This window comes from Mobula hypostoma, chromosome 5, assembly GCF_963921235.1.
Source record: "Mobula hypostoma chromosome 5, sMobHyp1.1, whole genome shotgun sequence".
Lineage (NCBI taxonomy): Eukaryota > Metazoa > Chordata > Chondrichthyes > Myliobatiformes > Myliobatidae > Mobula > Mobula hypostoma.
This window is the reverse complement of record NC_086101.1, coordinates 75,731,125-75,754,470: the sequence shown is the minus strand read 5'-3', so window position 1 is coordinate 75,754,470 and position 23,346 is coordinate 75,731,125. Positions and strand designations below refer to the sequence as shown.

The window sequence follows — 23,346 nt, the reverse complement described above, 5'->3', positions numbered from 1 at the left end:
TATTATGTATTATGTTCGGTGCTTCCAGTGTGGCCTCCTGTATGTTGGTGAGACTCGACGTAGATTAGGAGACCGGTTCACCGAGCATCTACGCTCCGTCTGCCAGGAAAAGCAGGATCTCCCAGTGGCCAACCATTTTAATTCCATTTCCCATTCCAATATGTCCATCCATTGGCATCCTCCACTGTCATGATGAGGCCACAATTTTGTTGGAGGAACAACACGTTGTATTCCATCTGGGTAGCCTCTGACCTGATTGCATGAACGTCAATTTCTCAAACTTCTAGTAATGGCCCCCACCCCCCCTCACCATTTTCCATCCCTTTTCCCCCTCTCACCATATCTCCTTGCCCAACCATCGCCTTTCTGGTGCTCCTCCCCCCTTTTCTTTCTTCCATGGCCTTCTATTTCTTTCACCAATCAACATCCGAGCTCTTTACTTCATCCTTCCCCCTCCAGGTTTCACCTATCACCTTGTGCTTCTCTCTCCCTTCCACCCTCCACCTTTTATATCTACTCCTCAGCATTTTTTCGGCCCAAAACATCAACTGTACTCTTTTCCTAGATGCTACCTGGCTTGCTGAGTTCCGACAGCATTTTGTGTGTGTTGCTTGGATATCCAGCATCTGCAGATTTTCTCTTATTTGCCCTCTATAGTTTTAATTTTTTTTAGTTTGAGATACAGCACAGTAACAGACCCTTCCAGGCCAGTGAGCCTGCACCGCCAATTACATTCATCTGACCAATTACCCAAATGTGGAGCACCCAGAGGAAACTTACGTGGTCACAGGGAGAGCGCTCAAACTCCTTACAGACAGCGACAGAACTGAACGTGATTCACTCTCACTATAATAGCATTACACCAACTGCTATGCTACCATGCCACTCCCTCTGTAGTTACTGAGTTCATTCCTATATCTTTTCTGGACAAGGTGTAATATTATTTTCTCCTACTGGTAATTTTTCTCTTCTCTCTTGCTTTCTCTACTGTTCCCCATTCCGGCCTCTTACCCCATTTCCATAGATGCTGCCTGACCTGCTGAGTTCTTCCAGCATTTGAGCCTGCACCACCCAATTACATTCATCTGACCAATTACCCAAATGTCAGTCTATGGCCTCCTCTTCTGCTATAATGAGGCCACCCTCGGGATGGAAGAGCAACACTTCATCTATCATCTGGGTATCCTCTAACCTGAAGGCATGAACATTATTTTCTCCTACTGGTAATTGTTTTCCTCTCTCTTCCTTGCTCTACTATTCCCCACTCTGACCTTACCCCATTTCCATAGATGCTGCCTGACCTGCTGAGTTCTTCCAGCATTTTGTGTCTGTTGCTTTGGGTTTCCAGCATCTGAAGAATCTCTTGTGCCTAGTCTAACCAGTGTTTGGAGAATTGCTACAGTGACATAAACCAATAAATACATACCGTACAAAAGTAAAATACTGCAGATAATGGAAAGGTGAAACATGAACAGAAAATGTTGGGAATGTGCAGCAAGTCAGGCAGCATCCGTGGAATGAGAAATAAAGTTTATGTTTCAGGTCCAAAACTTTCAATAAAATAATTTCCACAGATGCCACCTGAAGGTTTGCAGCATTTTTGTTTTCTTTTGTTGACAAATATCTTTTCTGTGGGATGGTGTGCATATTTTAAAGTTAGTTGATTGTCTTTCTTTATAGAATCTTACAATTATTAAGTGCTAAAGATGTCTATTCAGCCTATGATAGACACGCAAGCAGAATTCCCTAACAGTTTACCAATTGGCAGTTTTCCTCTCCTCTGATTCTTTCCTAGGGTTTGGTTCTTGATTACTTATTTACATGCAGATCTTGAGAACTGAGCATTGGCAAGCCCTTATGTAATAAAGTTCAGATTTCTGATGACAATCACCCAAGATACAGACGTATTGCAGGCAAATGGGATAAGTGCAAATGAGAAAATCAGTAGGCGTGGAGATTATTGCACTGAAATGTGGGGTTGCTGAGGCGGGGGAGCGGTGTGTGTGATGGAGGGAGGGGTATGGGGGGTGGGGGTGTTGCCATGGGTGGATTTGCTATGGAGAGTGAGGGTTTGCAACTGAGGGGATGTGGTGGTATAACGTGGGGGTGGGGGATGTGGAGGTGTGTGTGGCGGTGGGGGGGGGGATGTGAATGGTCCCTTATCTTGACATTTCCAATTGTGATTGGAATTTCTGATCAGTTTTCTCCTGGACACAAGAAAAAGGAATTACAAGCTTTGGAGCAATCTAAGAAAATAGGTGCTCTCATCACTGAAAATTAATGCACAATATTACACCACGAAAGTAGCCAGTCACTAATTCGTTTGCATTGCAGGGGTTTCTCAAGCTATTCTGAGAGCAGGTGGTCAACAATTAGAGGACGAATGTAAGGCACTGGGTAAGTGATTACATATCGACTGTCTTCTCCTACGGTAAATGTGAGTTCAGAGTGAACCATAAAATAAAGACAGAAGACAGAATATAATATTAATGGTAAGACTCTTGGCAGTGTGAAGGATCAGCGAGATGTGGGGGTCTGGGTCCATAGGACACTCAAAGCTGCTGTGGAGGTTGACAGTGTTGTTAAGAAGGCATATGGTGTGTTGACCTTCATCAAACGTGGGAATGAGTTCAAGAGCCATGAGGTAATATTACAGCTATACAAGAGCTTAGTTAGACCCCACTTGGAGTACTGTCTTCAGTTCTGATCACCTGATTACAGGAAGGATGTGGATGCTATAGCAAGAATGCAGAGAAGATTTACAAGGATGTTGCCTCGATTGGAGAGCATGCCTTGTGAGAAAAGGTTGAATGAACTCTGCCTTTTATCCTTGGAATGACAGAGGATGAAAGGTGATCTGATAAGATGATGAAAGGCATTGATCGTGTGGATAGCTAGAGGGTTTTTTCCAGGTCTGAAATAGCTGACACAAGGGGGGCATAGTTTTAAGGTGCTTGAAAGTAGATACAAGGGGAATGTCAGAGGTTAAGTTTTTCACACACACAGTGGTGGGAGCATGGAATGCACTGCTAGTGAAGGTGGTAGAGGCGGATACAACAGGGTCTTTTAAGGTACATTGAGCTGAGAAAAATAGAGGGCTATGCACTGGGGAAATTCTAGGCAGTTTCTAGAGTAAGTTACATGGTTGGCATAACATTGTGGGCCAAAAGGCCTGTAATGTACTGTAGATTTCTATGTTCTAAAAACAGGCTTAGCAGCCAGTTATCTAAAAATAATAGCCCAGAAATTAACTTCATCTTAAAGATCAGGGCTAATTTGCAATAAAGGACATCACAGGGCAGTTTGGTTAGATGATGCAATGTAGTGATGATGATGAAAGCTGTTTTCATTCAGTAAGATTTCTCTTTTTTTTGCCCAATGCAGGAGTCCAGAATGAAAATAGTGTTGTGACCACAGGGGCAGGAAATCTTCATGTAAAATATGTAATACATATGGTTGAATGGACAAAAGCAAATGACATAAAAGGATCTATTGGCAAAGTTCTAGCCGAATGTGAAAAAGTCCAAATAAATTCTGTGTCTTTCCCAACCATTGGAACAGGTAGGTGCAAATTGTATGTGGTGGATTGTATACTTCATATTGAATACAGGTTTCTATTTATGTACATGACAGAATTTGTGATCTTGCAAGCAGAGTTGTTTATAATTTGAAAGGGAAGATCCAAAAAGGGAAAATTAGGTCTTCCTACAGTTCCTCAAAAAAATCAGTTCTACATTTAACATATCTATCTCTCTCTCTCTCTCTCTCTCTCTCTCTCTCTCTCTCTCTCTATCTATCTATCTCTCTCTATCTCTCTCTCTATCTCTCTATCTCTCTTTCTTCATGTTGGGCACATTTTTTATTTGTCTTTGATTTTCAAGGAGGCTGAAATGGTATCTGGGGCCAGGTAACTTCATCGTGAGAATGTACTGCAGTTGTAATTTTATTTTATTTACTGAGGTACAACATGGAATAGGCCCATCCAGCCCTTGGAGCCACGCCGCCGAGCAATCGCCTGACTTAATAGCCTAATCACGGGACAACTTACAATGATCCACGCAGTCATAGAAGAACGTACAAACTCCTTACAGGCAGCAACAGGAATTGAACCTGGGTTGCCAGTACTGTAAAGAGTTGTCCTAATCACTGGACAACCATGCTACCCTTACAAAACACAAGTGTGAAACACACTTTTCACTGACATTTACAAACCCTCCTACGGATTGTGAGTTTCCTCGTTTTGCTGCATTAATTTCGACAATTGCTGCATTATTTTACTGAAATAATTTTGATGATATCTCTACATAATTCAAACACAGAACCAGTGGTGAGACTGATCATGCTTGGGCACATCTTGAAGGGGATAGATTGAGCCTATAAAATCTTTCATCCTTTTGGTTTCAACTAAAACTGAAAAAAAAAGGTGCATATTCCATGAAGATTTCAAATAGCCATCTGGTTCAAGTGTTTTTTTTTAAGATAGATTACTTCCCATTCAGAACCATTCTGGGCTTACGTGCTTCTCCAGCTGTATAACATAATTACAGTTACCCTCAAGAGAGCCAGTCAACTCCATCAAACTGCTAGGAAAGACCAGAAGAGTAGAACCAGATTAAGAACTCGATGGCGACCATCGTTGAGAGTTGGAACCCACACTGGTAAAAGCAGAGCAGTAAACCCTGCAACATTCCACCACAATTATATCTCAATGCCACTGCTGAATTTTGAGGAGCAACCTGAGATTGTCATGTGCAACGTTCATTCCAGACTTCAATATTATTCCATCACCTGTCTGTGACCATTCTTACCAGCTCATCAGATATCATCTTCATCATCATTATGTGCTGTGTCATATGACTTGGGCGGTCATGGTCTTTCCATGACCATGATTGTTCTTGGCAAATTTTTCAAAAGAAGTGGTATGCCATTGCCTTCTGAGCAGTGTCTTTACAAGGCAGGTGACCCCAGCTATTATCAGTCGTCTTCAGAGATTGTCTACCTGGCGTCAGTGGTCACATAACCAGGACTTGTGATATGCATCAGCTGCTCATACGACCATCCACCACCTGTTCCCATAGCTTCATGTGACCCCGATCATGGTGCTAAGCAAGTGCTACACCCTGCCCAAGGGTGACCTGCAGGCTAGCAGAAGGCAAACCATAGGACATAGGAGCAGAATTAGGTCGTCTGCCCCACCATTCAATCATGGCTGATCCTTTCTTCTATCTCCTCCACAATCACAGTTCCTGGCCTTCTCCCCGTAACCTTTGATGCCATGTCCAATCAAGAACCTATCAATTTCTGCCTTAAATACATCCAATGACGTCCACAGCTGCATGTGACAACAAATTCACCACCCTTTGGCCAAAGAGATTTTGAAAGCTTGAGTCTGTGCCTTCTTGTCCTAGACTCTCCCACCATGGGAAACATCCTTTCCACATCTACTCTGTCTAGGCCTTTCAATATTCGAAAGGTTTCAATGAGATTCTCCCCTCATCCTTCTGAATTCCAGTGAGTACAGACCCAGAGCCTTCAAACTTTCCTCGTATGATAACCCTTTCATTCCTGGAATCATCCTTCTGAACCTTCTCTAGAACCTCTCCAATGTCAGCATATCTTTTCTACGATGAGGGGCCCAAAGCTGTTCACAATACTCAAGGTGAGGCCTCACCAGTGCCTTATAAAGCCTCAGCATCACATCCTTACTGTTGTATTTTCGACCTCTTGAAATGAATGCTAACATTGCATTTGCCTTCCTCACCACCAACTCAATCTGCAAATTAACCTTCAGGATGTTCTCCCAAGTCCCTCTGCATCTCAGATTCCTGGATTTTCTCCCCAGTTAGAAAATAGTCTGCACATTTATTTCTACTACCAAAGTGCATGACGATGCATTTTCCAATGTTGTATTTCATTTGCTACTTTCTTGCCCATACTCCTAATTTCTCTAAATCCTTCTGCATTCTACCTGTTTCCCCAACACCACCCACCCCTCAACCAAGCTTAACGGAGCGTCTTACACCTCCTTTAGTAGAGCATTATCTCCACCTCATCACCTGATACCATCAGATATTCAGTACTTCTCATTAAGGCACAATAGATGTTTAATTTTACGAAAGGTTTAAATCAGGTAAAGTGGCAATGAAATAAATTGGTAACGCAAACACGAGGAAATCTGCAGATGCTGGAATTTTAAACAACACGCATAAAAGTTGCTGGTGAATGCAGCAGGGCAGGCAGCATTTCTAGGAAGAGGTACAGTTGACGTTTCGGGCCGAGGCCCTTCGTCAGGACTAACTGAAAGAAGAGCTAGTAAGAGGTTTAAAAGTGGGAGGGGGAGGGGAGATCTGAAATGATAGGAGAAGACAGGAGGGGGAGGGATGGAACCAAGAGCTGGACAGTTGATTGGCCAAAAGGGATACGAGGGGATCATGGGACAGGAGGTCCGGGGAGAACGACAAGGGGGAGGGGGGGAAGCCCAGAGGATGGGGAAGGGATATAGTCAGAGGGATAGAGGGAGAAAAAGGAGAGAGAGAAAAAAAATGTGTGTATATAAATAAATAACGGATGGGGTACGAGGGGGAGGTGGGGCATTAGCGGAAGTTTGAGAAGTCAATGTTCATGCCATCAGGTTGGAGGCTACCCAGACGGAATATAAGGTGTTGTTCCACCAACCTGAGTGTGGTTTCATCTTTATAGTAGAGGAGGCCATGGATAGACATATCAGAATGGGAATGGGACGTGGAATTAAAATGTGTTGCCACTGGGAAATCCTGCTTTCTTTGGCGGACAGAGCGTAGGTGTTCAGCAAAATGATCTCCCAGTCTGTGTCGGGTCTCGCCAATATATAGAAGGCCACATTGGGAGCACCGGACACAGTATATCACCCCAGCCGACTCACAGGTGAAGTGTTGCCTCACCTGGAAGGACTGTCTGGGGCCCTGAACGGTGGTAAGGGAGGAAGTGTAAGGGCATGCGTAGCACTTGTTCCACTTACAAGGATAAGTGCCAGGAGGGAGATCGGTGAGGAGGGACGGAGGGACGAATGGACAAGGGAGTCGCATAGGGAGCGATCCCTGCAGAAAGCCGGGGGCGGGGGGGCAAGGGAAAGATGTGCTCAGTGGTGGGATCCCGTTGGAGGTGGTGGAAGTTATGGAGAATTATATGTTGGACCTGGATGCTGGTGGGGTGGTAGGTGAGGACAGGCCTGCTGCGTTCACCAGCAACCTTTATGTGTGTTGCTTGAAATAAGTTGGTAAATTAGTTTATTGATAAATTGGTTTATTATCGTCACATGTACTGAGTTACAGTGAAAAATATGTCTTACATAGAACATAGAAATTTACAGCACATTACAGGCACTTCAGCCCATAATGTTGTGTCAACCATGTAACCTACTCTAGAAACTGCCTAGAATTTCCCTAGAGTATAGCCCTCTATTTTTCTAAGCTCCATGTACCAAGAGGCTCTTAAAAGACCCTATCGTATCTGCTTCCACCACTGTCGCCAGCAGTGCATTCCACGCACCCCCACCACTCTCTGTGTGGAAAAACTTACTGCTGACATCCCCTTGGTACCTATTTCCTAGCACCTTAAAACTATGCCCCCTTGTGTCTTGCACACTGTCCATACAGATCAATTCATTACAATGGTGCATTGAGGGTGTACAAGGTAAAGCAATACTGGAGTGCTCAATAAAGAGTTACAGCTATAGAGAATGTGCAGTGCAGGTAGACAATAAGGTGCAAGCTCATAATGAGATGGATTGTAAGGTGAAGAACCCATTTTTTCGTACTAGAGAACCATTCAATTGTCTTATAACAGTGGGATAGAAGCTGTCCTTGAGCCCGGTGGTACATGCTTTTAGGCTTTTGTATCTCCTGTGCAATAGGGTGGGGGGGGGGAGAAGAGTGAGTATCATGGTGGATAGTGTCCTTGATTATACTGGCTGCTTTACCCAAGGCAGCAAGAAGCTTAGGCAGAGTCCATAGGTGGGAGACTGGTGTCGGTGATATGCTGAGCTATGTCCAAAGCTCTCTGCAGTTCTTGCCGTAAAGGGCAGAACAGTTATCGTACCAAAACATGATGCATCCAGATAGGATACATTGATCAAAATTTGTGAGGTAAAAACAGACATGTCGACTTTCTTCAGCCTGCTGAGAACGTAGAGGTGCTGGTGAGCTTTCTCGGCCGTGGTATCCATGCAGCTGGACCAGGACAGGCTATTGGTGATGTTCATTGCTAGGAATGTAAAACTCTCAACCATTTTGAGGAATATGTGTACGACCACCTCCCTCTTTCCTGAGTTAATGACCAGCTCTTTTGCTTTGCTGACATTGTTATGACAGTGTGTCACAAGGCTCTCCATCTCCTTCCTGTACACGAACTCAACATTATTTGATGTGGGGTCCGTTATGCTGGTATTATCTGCAAACTTGTAGATGATATTAGAGCAAAATCTGGCCACACAGTTGTGAATGTTCATGGAATAGATAAAATAGGGGGCTGAAGACATGGCCACAAACTATTGGATTGTTGTAAAACCCTTCTAGTTCACTAATGTCCTCCAGGGAAGGAAACCTTTCACCTTTACTCGGTATTGGATATACTTGACTCCAACACACAGATCACTGTTAATGCTCTCTCAGTTCAAAGGAAATTCAGGATGGACAATGAACTCCAGCTTTGCGAATGTCATTCACATCTTAGGAACAAATGAATTAAAAATAGTAGCCCCTTTGATCTTAAAGCAATCCACCAAGTCAAAAGACAATCATGTTGTTGTTTAAGCTCTCTGAGGTTGGTATGAGTGGAGCAAAGATGGACAGCAATTTAAAAACAGAGAAAAAAAATGTTTTGGTAGAAGGCATCCTAAGAGATCAATGGAGTAAACTTAAGTTCAAAGTACAAAAGTTCAAGCTACGTTTATTATCAAAGTATGAGGGGTGATTGATAAGTTCGTGACCTAAGCTAGAAGGAGTCAGTTTTAGAAAACCTAGCACATTTTATTTCAACATAGTCTCCTCCTACATTTACACACTTAGTCCAGCGATCGTGGAGCATACGGATCCCTTCTTTGTAGAGGTCAGCGTCTTGGACCTCCAGAAAGTGATCCACAGCAGGGGTGATTGATAAGTTTGTGGCCTGAAGTGGAAGGAGATGAGTTATTAACTTCAAACTTTCTGCATAATCACTGAAAGAGTTTAACTGCACGTGCACTTAACGAGAGCTGTATAACTCATCTCCCTCTACCTTAGGCCACAAGCTTATCAATCACCCCTGCTGTGGACCACTTGCTGGAGGTCCAAGACGCCGACCTCTACAAAGAAGGGATCCGTATGCTCCACGACCACTGGACTAAGTGTGGAAATGTAGGAGGGGACTATGTTGAAAAATAAATGTGCTAGGTTTTCTAAAATTGACTCCTTCTACTGTAGGCCATGAACTTATCAATCACCCCTCGTATGTATGCAGTATACAACTGATAATCGTCTTCTCAAAATTGCCACGAAACAAAGAAAAACTATGGAAGCCATTCGAAGATAAACATCAATCCTCCCTCCCCACGCACAAAAAAATACTGTGTAAACGGCAACAAGAACATTAACTGACCCCTGATGCACAAAAAAAAAACAAACAAATCGTGCAAGTGGCAACATGAAAGCACAAGCAAAAACACAGAATATAAAAACACAAAATCGAAAGAGTCCAGTTGAACTACAGGCCAATCCATAAACCACGGACCCAGAACCTCAGTACCGTCCTCTGACAGCTTCAAGGGGGAGAGAGAGAGACATCATTTGAACACAGGGGCCTCCCTTGGGAGCCCAGTACAAGCCTCACATAGGAATAAACAACACAATCAGTATAGCTCGCTGCACTGAACTTTCAGGAATGAGTTTAAGAGAACTCAGATAGAATGTATGATTATGAACTCTGGGCTGTAAGCTAGTTCTATGGTCATTAGATATGTAAATACAGGCCATAATTAAAGGTCATACATTTAACAATGAAGCAGGTGCTATGTGAGTCACTGGCAAAGATGGTGTTTGTCGTCCATATCACTGGCAAAGCTTGTGTTCATTTTCCATCTCAGATTTCCTATCATTTAGCAGTCAACTCCTGCAGTGTGTCGTATCAAGTATATGCATTACCAGGTAAAGATGAAAAACTTCCTTCGCTGGGGGACATTAGTGAAGCAGAAAGATTTTTTTTAAACAAGCCAATAGCTTCACAACCTACCATCAGGCAGAAGGTACCGCATCACAAGAACCAGATCTGTCAGGCTGGGCAACAACTTCTCCCCCAGGCTGTTAGACTTCTTAGCACCCTGCTGCCACCCAGCACACATGTGCACCCTGTCTGAATGCCATGCCACACCCCCCCTCCACTTCCCAACTCTGGTCACTTTTCATCTTTTATTGCTGCTGTTCCATATGTTCATACAACTGCTTTTTTATTATAACAGTGTCAGTGACATAATACTGTCTTACATAAATGTAGACCTCACACTTTATGTCAACCTTCAGGCCATGTCACTCAGGGACCTGTACTAATATTGTTTTGTGACTGTATGTACTGGATTATAACTGTATATGCTGTATGTTACTGTATGGACTATGTTTTGCACCTTGGCCCCAGAGGAACGATGTTTCGTTTAGCTGTATTCATGTGTATGGTTGAGATGCAATAAACTTGAACTTGAACTACTACTGTTGCACAAGATTCATTCCAGATTTACCCAATTACTTGAATTTAACTTCCCTCACTGGCAAGCTGGGGTGCAAACTCATATATCTAGATTAACGATCCAGGCCTCTGAAGAGCAAAGTAACATGGTCAAAAATGCTAATGATTTAATTAATTTACAGGTTTTCTTATTCTCCTTGTTGCACTGTATTTAACCACTCATTTCATTTTTGTTTAGGAGCTGGAAAACTACATCCCTCTGTTGTTGCAAATGCACTTCTGGATGCAATACATAAATATGTGACAGACTATGTTCCATCTGCACTCTCTGAGATACGAATAATACTGTTCACTCCAATAACATCAAATCTCTTTCACAAATGTATGAAACGACGTTTCACAACTTGGCAGTACGATGGTGAGGAAGTATTTCTGGAACTAACCACTGTTATACTCTGGGGAAAAAATAGTAATTATTCAAATTTTGCAATGCTAACTGTAAGCTGCTGAAAATCAATTTCATCCAACCTTTACCCACCATGTTTCATTCTCAGTTGCTGTTTAAAAATATATAGCCTTTTCACAGAAATTCATTAATACTCCTGGTTAAAATAATTTGTGATAAATTTTGAAGGAGGTGAATTTTAAAATTTATAATGTTCAGCAGTGAATTTCTTTGCAGGCATCTTTATTTTTTCCTGTATCTGTTGAATTGTAGACCAGATCATATTTACAATTAACTGATTTGTCGAGATCTTTGAAGAGCTATTGGGTTAAGTTCCTCAAACTATTTAGAATCACAGTTCAGATTACTTATTTCAACTTTATCATCTTCTGGAATTGCGGAAGAAGATAGCACCAGCGAACAACATAACCTAGGACGACGTCCTCCAAAAGGTTCACAAAACTACTATTGTCACCTCTTTTACTTCACTTTTTCCTTCAAATGTGGTTCAGCTACTGTTGGAGCCCGTGATCTACATCTTGCTGGTGTGTTTTTTAGGCTGATTGAGTGATCAGGCACCTTGCTGAGTCTGAGGGGTTCTGTGAGGCTTTGAGTGGTTTGTGGATTGGACTCTGTTATGTGTTTCTGGTTTCTACTTACTCCTTTGTTGCAAATTTAGGCGATTTTGATTGGGGCAGTCTGCAGATAACAAACTAAATTGAACTGAATATGTCTGGACTTCCAATTTTGTTTTATATTCTGTGTTTTATCCTTTTATTTATTGCTATTTGCACAGTTCGTTTCATTTTGCGCATGGGGGTGGTTTCATGTGTTTCTTTGAACAGGTTCTGCGATTTTCTTTGTTTCATGGCTGTCTATGTGGAAGATGAATCTCAGGGTTGTATACTGCATACATACCTTGATAATAAATGTGCTTTGAATCTTTCCAAAGGTCTCATCACATTGTAGAATCATAGAATTATTGCAGCACTGAAAAATCTGTGCTGGCTCTTTTTAAAAAAAAGTAATTTAGTCTATCCCACTATCTCCATAGACCTGTGAGCTTTTTATTCTCAAATATCTATCCCAACTATATATAGTGTGTGTGTCTGTATGTATATAAAATTAAATAAGTAGTACAAAAATAAAAATCAAAAAAGTAGTGAGGTAGTGTTCATGGGTTCAGTGTCCACTCAGAAATCAGATAGCAGAGGGAAACCATTCGGAATGTGCCTTCAGGCTGCTGTACCGCCTTCCTGATGTAGTAATGAAACAGCATGTTTGGGTGATGGGGCTCTTTAATGTGGGGTGCTGCCTTTTGAGGCATCTGCTTTAGATCCTTCACATCTATTAGGCAGAAACCAAAAGAGGATGCTGTACTCTAGTTCCAAGCAGACCAACATAACTTTCTTGGTTTTGGCATACTTCAAGCATCTTCTGAAAATCTTACTTCCATACTATTCAAGGATGAGTAATGTGTGAGGGCTGCGTGGCCTACAGGTATTGTCTTGTGTTCTTCGTAGAAAAGAAGATCAAAAGTATGATCTAACTGTCATTGGAGAGGACATAACTGGACCAGGCCCTTCTACCTTTGTTGCTAGAATCAGAATCAGGTTTAATATCACTGACATATGTTGTGAAATTTGTTGTTTTGCAGTGTTGATTCTCTTCTCCACAATTATTTCTAAAGAAATAATATTCCTTATTATGAAATTTATTTTTTCAGAACAAACAACTTCACCATTGGATCCTGGTCATCAAATTGAACAGGTCAAACCAGTTGAATATGTTTATCCAATCGTTATAAATACAAAAAGGCAGTTGACCAGCACAATTGAGATATATGGCATGTCGGACAAAAGTATCGATGAGGTTCGAAAGAATGTTGAAAGTCTAATTAAGCAAACTTGTAAAAGCAAAACAATAGAAAATGAAGGCACATCCTACTGTTCTCTCGATCAAATGCAAAAACTTGTAGATCTCTGTGAAAATCTACAACTCAGAGTTGAAATCCAGCCAAACAATATAATAATAAATGGATACATTGAAGAACATGTAGAATTCATTATGAAATTTAATTCCATGGTTCATTCCGCCAAGGACCAAATGAGCAGGAAACAGGAAGAGGCTCAGACTAAGGCATTTGTGCAGTGGGAGTTCGAGCATCAGGGAAAATTTCAACCATACGACCAGTCTCTAAACTGTGACCTTGAGAAAGCTTCCCGGCAGAAAACAGAAATCCTGACAGTCAAGAAAAATGGTGAAACTCACACTATTAACTTCAAGAAAATGCAAGTGACAGATTCAAAAGGAAATACGTCTCTAATTAGGAGGCATTTTGAAGGAGGTATGCCAAGACCAAAGATTACTGTAATAGTAATGTTGAGAACATTTTTTTATTTATTTAGAGATGCTCTTCTGGCCCTTCAAGCCACACTGTCCAGCAATCCACTGAAAACTCCTGTTCAATCCTAGCCTAATCATGGCACAAGTTACAATGACCAGTTAACCTACCCAGTAACTCTTTTGGTCTGAGGGAGGAAACCCCCGCATTCCATGAGGACAACGTGGAGACTTTTTACAGAGGATGCTGGGACTGAACTCGGAGTTGCTCCACTCCGAGCTGTAATAGTGTTACGCTAACCTGTACTACTTTGGAATGTGGGGGAAATCACCCTGATTTAGAGATGTTGGTAGAGTAAACTCTATTAATCTGGCATACTCATGACTTTAGTGGTGCCAAACTGGCAGGTTTTCCAAAACAGTTGAAATATTACTGATAGTACAGGGCTAGACATAGATGGAGGGCATGATGTAATCCTGTAGAGGTGGGGTGCAAAGGCTTTGCTGGCTGCTCACTGTCCAGAACCTGCCCTTCCTTTGGCATTATAGAGTATGCAAAGAAAAGAGCCATCAGGACCATCACAGAGGCTGCTGAGCGAGCCTCCAGATGGCTATGGATCAAGAGGTGTGATCCGTGGACCAATGCTGCTGGGCCTGATCAGCCTCGGCTGGGTCACCTGGGCGACAGTGTCTGATGTTAAAAGACCCAAAACACCCGATGACCCCAGGTTATGTCACTGATGATGTGTCCTAGTATGTCCTAGGATGTATCTCAGCATCATTCCCATTAATACGCCAATGCACTTTTAATTCGCTTTTTTTTTTAAAAAGCTGTTACACAGTAGAATAATAAATTTTCCAATGGCTTAAGGGAATGCAGAAATGGAACTCTGTTGACTGAGTACAAAAACTGGGGACTGGAATCTGTTAAAGGGGGTGTGCGAATTGAGATCCCAGTGTGATACAGGACATGCAGGAAGTGGGGCCCAGGTATGTCAGTGGGAGTGCGGAAGATGGGACACTATGGTGTTAAAAGGAATCAGCTTGGGAATCAGCACCCAGTGATCCAGATTCCAAAATATCAGGATTTACAAATTATGAGATAGTGAATTCTGCTGTGTTACCATATTCACACTGTGAATATTCATGTAACTAATTTTATATCACTAGCTATTATTAATAATCCTTGATTTCCCTTTCCAGCTTATGTATATAAACAAAGACACAGCAACTGCTTGTGTCTTTATTAAATGCAAGAAGTTACAGAATTCTGTGAAAATCGGCAACTAAGAATTGATCTCCAGTGAAACAAAACATAGCAATCAGATACACTGATAAAATTCTGTACGTAACTCAGTGCTTCAGCTGTTAGAGGAGCAGTGATCTTCCAAAGGGACAAACCATCCAAGTACATGCATAAGGGTCAGCTGCATAGAGATATGAGGGTCTAGTTGTTTCTTTTGTCCCACCCTGTTCTCCATCAAATGTACGGATATTAATGGTGAGTGAGGACCATATCAAATGGCACCACAGCTTGAGATGTCGGGAGTTCAGAGGTCAATTCCGTTGCCGTCCGTAAGGAGTAGTATGTTTTTCTCAGGTGCTCAGTTTCCTCCCACAGTCCTAAAACATACCGGTTTAGTAAGATCATTGGTCATTGTAGATCATCCAGTAATTAGGTGAGTGTTAAATAGGTGGGTTGCTGGGTAGCAAAAGGCCCTGTCCTGCATGATATCTCTAAATAAATAAATATTGTACTGCTGCTTAGGGTGAAGTGACCTCATAGCTGGTACCAAGAGGTGGCTTACATGTTATAGTCAATGTCCAGAAGATGAACAGAGGAAGGACTAAATTGCCTTCACCGTATTATGTTGCCTTATATGTTGAGGATAAGAATGAAACAGGTACTTAAACCAGAAATGACTGGCAAAGCAAAGTCACCTACAGCAGAAAATTGAAATTTTACCTCAAGTCAGAATGTGGATTCCTAATTTGGATTCATTTTAAATTGCAGGTACGTTTGAACTCCCAGGATCCTGGAGCAACATGACCGGTCTGGAACTTTTACAGGTGGATCTTCCAAATGGCACAGAGGAATACAACAAGGTGGCAGACAAATTCAAGAAATCTTGTCAAAATCACTTGGTGAAAATAATCGAGGTACTTCGATAAATTTTAATTTCATATTTTCCACTGAGTATTACTCTCAGAATAATACTTGTGTCCTAGCTGTCTACATGATATACAAGCCAAGGCAGATAGCAAGCTGACACCATTCAGCAAGCTCCCCCTCTCTGTGCAGCTGATGAACCCAAAGGAACAGCAGAGACTAATGCCGTTTTGCATTGCAGGGTCGGAGGAATTGCCAGTCTGCGTTAAATTCAGTGTAGGACTTCCTTAGGGACCCCAGCTTCGGATTTTTCCTCGGGGTTTACCCCCGAAGCCTTTGCCACGAGTGGGTATAGCTGCAGGGCAGCGGAGGTTTAAGATCAGAGTTTTCCTTCTCCTAGATGAGCTGTCAACCACGGCTGATGAGCCCCATCTGCTCAAAGCGACTGTTTTTAAGGTGCCTTTGCCCCTTCTCCTATCAGTAGAAACAGTTCTGTTGGGCTTAGTAACTAAGCCGCATACGAAGGCTAGGAGCTGGACTTGGTTGTCAGAGGCTATTTGAGATGCACGGTATTGGGAGCATTTAATAGGCAGTGGGAGCTTATCCTCATCACTACCCCTGGCTAACACAACCTTAAGGAACCCCTGTTTGGAATAATGCCTGAAGAATGACAATGGGCTCACCTAAGCCTCCAACAGCACAAGTGAGTTGATAGTGGGAGGGAAGTGGCCAGAGAGGTCTATTTCAGAAGATGTTGCTCCAGGACCTTGATCCCAATTTTGCAAGAAGTTTCCTGACTTGTTCTCAAGGTCAGTGAAAGGAACGTCAGATCTCATGCACTGCACTCACACACTGATCACATCGCCAATACTTGCGCACACATCCATTCAAGCGTGGTAAGTATATCAGGGATAAACCTCATCAGAGAGGTGGTTCAGGAGCCTGAATACACACACTCAACAGCTTCTTCCCCTCTGCCATCAGATTTCTGAATGGTTCATGAACCCATAAACACCACCTCACTATTTCTCTCTTTTCATGCTACTTATTTATTTTTTATATATTCTGATTGTAACACAGTAAATTTTCATGTCTTATACTGTACTGCCGTCACAAGAAGAAAGCACACTTCACAACATAGGTCAGTGATGATAATAAACATGATTCCAAGCAGAAAACCCTACTCCACTTATTGGCTATTTAGTTAAATGGGGAGTGCTGCCTGTCATTGTCAAGGTAAAATCAGAGCTATTGGTCAACAGTACCTTCTAATCAAATCCAGTATCTCATCTCATACCTCAGTGCCTACTCATCTCCCAACCTCTTCTGCCTCACGAGGTCCAGATTATTCAAGTAACTTCATTTTCTCTGCCCAAGCACTTCACCATTCTCATTTCAAACATATAAAAAGATCTACTTGACAAGATTTCATTAGCAGAGCACTGTCGCTCGGAAAAAGATGATACTGCATCAACACATTCGTAGTCTACATCCACCAGCTTATACCATGGCACAGCTTGCAAAATAGTGAATCATCCTGAATGCGCAGACCATGGCTTGTTCAAGGGTAAAGGGCAGTTTATGTGTTAGCTCCCCAGAGGGTGTGATTGTGACTGAGGTTTCAGGTGAGACCTATAACGTGACAGTCTATACAAGAATGGAAAGAGTATTTGGGACATGGCTCTCACCCTCAGTTGTGAGCCTCCAATCCTCCCCTCCCCTTTACTGACATTAATAAACCAATTCCAATTCATCTGTAATTCAGGTGTCTGTAATTGGATCAGTATCCAATAGAAATCTATTGACTCCTACAACTAACCTGATTATATTTCTTTCTACCATACTTTCTGTAGGGATTCTCTTTCTAGCCCGGTTTTAATCTGGGCGGCATGGTAGCATAGTGGTTAACATGACATTTTACGGTACAATTCCTATCGCTGCCTGTATGGAATTTGTACATTCCCTGGGTGCTCTGATTCCTTCCCACAGTCCAAAAATGTACCGGTTGGTAGGTTAATTGGTCATTGTAAATTGTCCCGTGGTTGGGCTAGGGTTAAAATAGGGTTTGCTAAGCTGTGAAGCTCGAAGGGCCGGAAAGGCTTATTCCATGATGTAGCCCAATAAATAAATGAATAAGTGCACTGTTCAAAGTCGATAATACCAAATTTAAGAAGCATTGTACAAAAAACTGTTGCCATTAAATACTATGTGTAGCACTGTCACTGGGATGAATTTCAAAGTACCTTTTTAAAATGTTCTCTGACCCTTCCGTGTTTCTTTGCATCTTAAAACCTGTTTATCTACATGCCTTTCTAATTTTGATGAAAGGTCAACAGCCAGAAACCAATCTTTCCGCATAGCTTCTGTCTGATCTGTTGAGTATTATCAGCATTTTGCTTTTGTTGCTTGATGTATTCAATATCAGAGATTTGACTCTACCAAGAGCCAAAGCATAATGCTCGGACTCCAGCCAACATCCAAACCACAACAAGGTTATGGTCCTTTTGGAGGATCAAGCTTAAGCCTCACCTTCTACACTTTATGCTGGTCATATGGTGAAAAGCATCCATATTTAAATTTATGATTTATCGTCATCATTATGTGCCCTGTTGTACAACATAGGCGCTCATGGTCTCTTGCCGTTGTAGCTTGCCATTGCTGCCTTACAAGACAGGTGACCCCAGCCATTAGCAATACTCTACAGAGATTGTCTGCCTGGCGTCAGTGGTTGCAAAACCAGGACTTGTGATATGCACCAGTTGCTCATACGACCATCCACCACCTGCTCCCATGGCTTCATGTGACCATGATCAGAGGAGGCTAAGCAGGTGCTACACCTTGCCCTAGCGTGACCTGCAGGCTAGTGGAGGGAAGGAGTACCTTACAATTCCTTTGGTAATGACATATCTCCACTCAGCTATCCAACTATAATACATACTCTCCTTATGTCTCTGTGTAACAACATTCACTCTGAGGTAGTTCAATGGGTGTCTCCTTAGTGATTGCACTTTCACATTGAGGTTATATTTATCCAGTACTGTTTTCTTCAAATCCTCTGGCTTGATTTTCCTTCCTTTTACCATTCTACTAATAAGACCATACGATAAAGGAGCAGAATTAGGCCCTTTAGCCCATCAAATCAGCTCGACCATTTCATCCATTTCCCTCTCAGCCCCAGTCTCCTGCCTTCTCCCCATATCCTGTCATCCCCTAAGGTAGTGATGGGCAACATTAAACAATGAAGTAGAATAGTATGAACCTATACCTGCAAGCACAATCCACTAAAATGTTCCACAATATTTTCTTCAGGAATTAACATGCTGTCCTATGAAAGCAAATGCTTCTCAGATATCACATGTGCTATTATTGAACTTCTGTTCCAAACCAAATCGCTGATAAAATTTCTTATTTGCCAGAAAGTTGTTCCACTCTGTTAGCAGTTTTGAATCCCAATTGAATTTGCTTCTAACCCACTGTGCAATTCTCATCTCAAGAATCAATTGAATCACTATTTAAAATTTCAGGTCCAAATTAATGTTTGAATTCTTGATAAAAGATTCATGCATTTGAAATAATTATATACAGCTATTGTTAATAGTTAATCAAATTCTACTTCAGAAATTAATGCTGTATAAATTCTTCATCTAGATCAAAAGGATCCAGAATCGCAAGCTTTGGCAAAGTTATTCTGTAAGAAAGCAAACAGTAGAAAGAAAGCTTCCTGGGGCAAATGTTGAACGGATTCTTTATCATGGGACTACCAAGGAAATTACCAACAAAGTGAACAGTACTGGTTTCAATAGAAGCTTTTGTGGAAGAAATGGTAAGATACAACAAGTCACCTTTTTAAGCTGTTGACTCTTAAGTGAATAGCATGCCTAACAAATGATGGGAAAGGTGTCGATATTGTAATCAAAAATAAAATCTGAAAATATTGGAGATACTGGAAAAGAAAATATTAATAAACTTAGTATCTTTAAAAATGTGCCAAGAAAAAAATATGAAATAGAGCAGGCTCCGGCCATTTTTTTCCTAATCAACCCAGTCTGCAGGCTAAGAGCAGGATAATTGAAACACTAATACAAGAAAAAATATACAGATGTTGGAAATGAAAGCAGCACACACAAAATACTGGAGAAGCTCAGCAGGCCAGGCAACTTAATCCAATTTATAATAGCTAATTAATCTACAAGTGGGCCTTTGGACTGTGGGAGGAAATTGGTCATTGTGAATTGTCTCATGATTAGGCGAGGGTTAAATCGGGAGATTGCAGTTCGAAGGGCCAGAAGGGCTTATTCTGTGCTGTATCTCAATAAATAAACAGATAAATAAACAAATCATGTGTGTCACATTAGATTATCAATTCAAAAAATGACAGAAACTTTAATCTAACATTTTCTTTTCATTACTTCCTAGCCACTGCATATGGAAAAGGCACTTACTTCGCCTTGAATGCCGCTTATTCGTGTGACAACAAGTACTCCAGCCCTGACAATGACGGAACTAAATTCATCTACCAGGCACGGGTGATCACTGGGAATATGTGTATTGGAAATAACCAGTTGCTAGAGCCAACACCAGTAAATGCACAGCTAGATCCAAATAACCTATGCGACTGTGCCGTGGATAATTTAACAAAACCCACCATCTTTGTTGTTTTTTGTGATGACGGAGCATATCCAGAATATCTAATAACCTTTAAAACAGAGGCACAGTGAGGCTGAAGTAGCATACTTTGCTGACATCACTTCAGTGGTTTTTTTTGTTTTTCAATATTTTTGCTTATATGTGATTTATTTAGAATTGTATAAATTGCATTCTTGCCATTAATGATTCATTCTGTTAGCATCGTGAAGCATAATGCACTATTTTCAAACAATTCATTGCCAAATGGATAAAAGCTACAATCTTAACTCAGGGATTGAATGTAGGGATAGGCAAAGCAAAAATAAAAAATAAAAAAAATAGACAAAAAGTATAAATTTTTGACTTCTAAGGTTTATAACATTTTTTAAAACTGACTCTTACCCAATCATTTTTGAGCAATCCTGTTATTCTGAAATACAACAAATGACGTAAGGTGACGAGTGACCTTGGCAGGAAAAGTAGGAAGGATCGATCTCTTACAGCAGAGGAGTCAAATAACATGGAGAAGAGGGATAGGTAAGATGATTGGGGACAGGTGAGACTTTAACTGAGGATGATAGAGGTTGAAGCTTGCCTTACGAAAGTGTGCGAGAGTCAGAAACCCTCAACATAATATATTTAGCAATACTGTACTGGAAGATCTGTGAACTGCTTGGTTTTGAGCCTAGTGCTCAATTAAGTTGGGTGGCTCTTTTCCAACTCGCTGGTTGAGATGAATGTCCTTCTGCCTGCAAAATCTGCAATGGTGCAATGTATTATGAATGATAATCCATTAAGAATATTATGTAAGTCACTTTCATGACATAAATTTAATTTAATAAAGTATATAGCTGTATATTGTACTTGTGCTTCTCATAAGTTTCATGTAAAAGAATTTGCAAAGATATGAATGCAGATCCCTTGAAAACTGAGGCAGCAGAAATGATCCTGGAGACTAAGAAAACTATACAAGAAATTTGTGTTTGTTGTTGTGGTAGAAAACACAGAATAAACTCCAGGAAATAATGAAGAACGTGTCTGGAGAGGTTGAGGAGCTGAAGGAAATTAGCACAAGTATAGCAAGTACTGGACAAATTAATTGGACCAAAAGAACCAGAAACAGATTACCTGCATCCCAAGGTTTTGAAGGAGATGACAGATACACTGATGTTCATTCTAGCTTTTGTCATCCTTTAGGAACAGACATTTAATTTTTTGCCTGCCCTTAGACAGCAGTCTGCCCATGCTAAAGGAATAGAACAATATGGATTTTTCAGTATCAATCACTTGATCACCAGCAAGTGGGAAGCCAGTTTGGTGGATGTTGTCTAAACCAAATTATTTTGTGCCTATTATCTACAATGTTCAGGAATGGAACTTTGTTCCTTGTAAATAACAACACAGGTCCTGGCACAAAAAATATTGTACTTTACTGCCCTCTGGTGTTGTAATATTGAAAAAGCATGTCACTGAACACGCATGTTATTGTGACATTAAAAAAAAGTTTGTTATTGAACTGAAAAACATAAGCGTTCAACATCATAATGCTTTTGACAATGTTTTCACTTAATCTTTTGTGCAGGGAGACTTTGGATTTGCAATTACCAGTGTGGCCATCAATTTTCAAAGCAATCTAGAAAATAGTGTTTCATGGATATTTTTATGTAGTTCTGGGGATCTATATATGATATGATAGCTTGGCTGAATTATTAAACATCCACCTTTATCATAAGAATATAGAATCAAGCTCAAATAGGAATTAATAATATAATGTAGTTTTGGGGGCTTTTAGCTTAATTTCAAATATAGTCATAGCTGCTAGTTAAACAAGAATTTGCAAGGTTTCGTGTTTATACTCGTTGTGTCATAAAAAAGCTGTAGAAATGTAATAGTTAAAAGGCAGACAGTGAAGCTAATATATTAAGCACAAGATATTCTGCAGATGCTGAAAATCCGGAGCAACTTGCACACAAAATGCTGGTGGAATTCAGCAGGTCAGGCATCATCTATGGAGGGAAATAATAGGTCGATACTTCAGCCGAGATCTTTCATTAGGACTCAAGTGAAGCCAACATACCCACGGCAATGGGGTAAATAATGTTAAACTATGTTTGAAGTTCATGATTTTGGATAGTTTGCATCTAGTTGCAGTCGTAGATTTGTGCAGCACAAAAGTGTGCCCTTTGGCATACTACCTCTTCACCCATTTAAACTAATTTCCATGTGTGTGTGTCACTCCATTCAGGTGCCTGTTTAAATGCAGTGATAGTATAGTGTGCCCCTGTGCCAAGCAGTTCAGGTGATGAAAATTTGCCTTAATGTAGTTCATAACTCACTACCAAAATACTTTTAAATTCTGTAAAAATAAAATTTTATTTCTTGTGAGCGAAAAAAAATGAATAAATTCAATGCAAAAGAAACGAGAATGTTGTCAATGTTTGTCAAGGCTTTATGTTATGAAAAATCGTGATACGGATTGTTTTCTAGGAACTCAAACCCTTCGTGATGCAGGGGTATACTGTGTCTGATTCCACCAACTCCTCTGGTAATGAGTTCCAGATATCGAGCACTCTGTAGAAACCCTTCCCCTCAAATCTCCTTTAAAGCTCCTTCCTCTCACTTTAAAACTATGTCATCTTTTCTTCATAGCCTTAACATGGGGGAAAGATTCAATCTATACTAACTATGTCTCTTATTTTATACACTGTACCTCTATCAGTTCAACTCAAGTTTAATTGTTATTTAACCATACATTAAAACAGCAAAACGAGGCAGAGTTACTCCAGGGCCAAGGTGCAAAACACAGTATCAAGTTGCACAGATGCAGCTGCACAGAAAAAAAGCCCAGACCCAAGCCAAGAGTAATGCAGAAATCTGCAGTTGAGCACAATACATCGTGTCTTCGGCCGAGCAAACAGTGGGGGTGGTGGGGGCAGTGCTGACTCTAGCCTGGACGCTGCACCACACAGCCACGAACAGAGTGCACAGACTCCAATGCCTCTCTCCTGGCGGCTATAAATAGGCGATACTGCGGCTACTCCTCACTCCTTGGTCCTCACTATGATCGAGGGCATGCAGCACCCCTGCTATCTGCCCCTGCTCTCCGCCAATAAATCAGTGAATCGAATTTACG

General features: G+C 41.2%; 1 protein-coding gene across 1 annotated transcript in view; it reads left to right on the top strand.

Annotated features, from left to right (window-relative positions):
• Window positions 1-22,631, top strand: part of LOC134346840 (protein mono-ADP-ribosyltransferase PARP14-like) — a 108,560-nt gene extending 85,929 nt beyond the window's left edge. Inside the window, exons 21-27 of the mRNA XM_063048581.1 lie at window positions 2,335-2,397; window positions 3,385-3,561; window positions 10,928-11,107; window positions 12,861-13,481; window positions 15,492-15,637; window positions 19,236-19,410; window positions 20,004-22,631. Of these exons, the coding sequence (XP_062904651.1) occupies window positions 2,335-2,397; window positions 3,385-3,561; window positions 10,928-11,107; window positions 12,861-13,481; window positions 15,492-15,637; window positions 19,236-19,410; window positions 20,004-20,305 (1,664 nt within the window). The 3' untranslated portion in view covers window positions 20,306-22,631. The remainder of the gene's footprint in view (window positions 1-2,334; window positions 2,398-3,384; window positions 3,562-10,927; window positions 11,108-12,860; window positions 13,482-15,491; window positions 15,638-19,235; window positions 19,411-20,003) is intronic.
• Window positions 22,632-23,346: the final 715 nt, after the last annotated feature.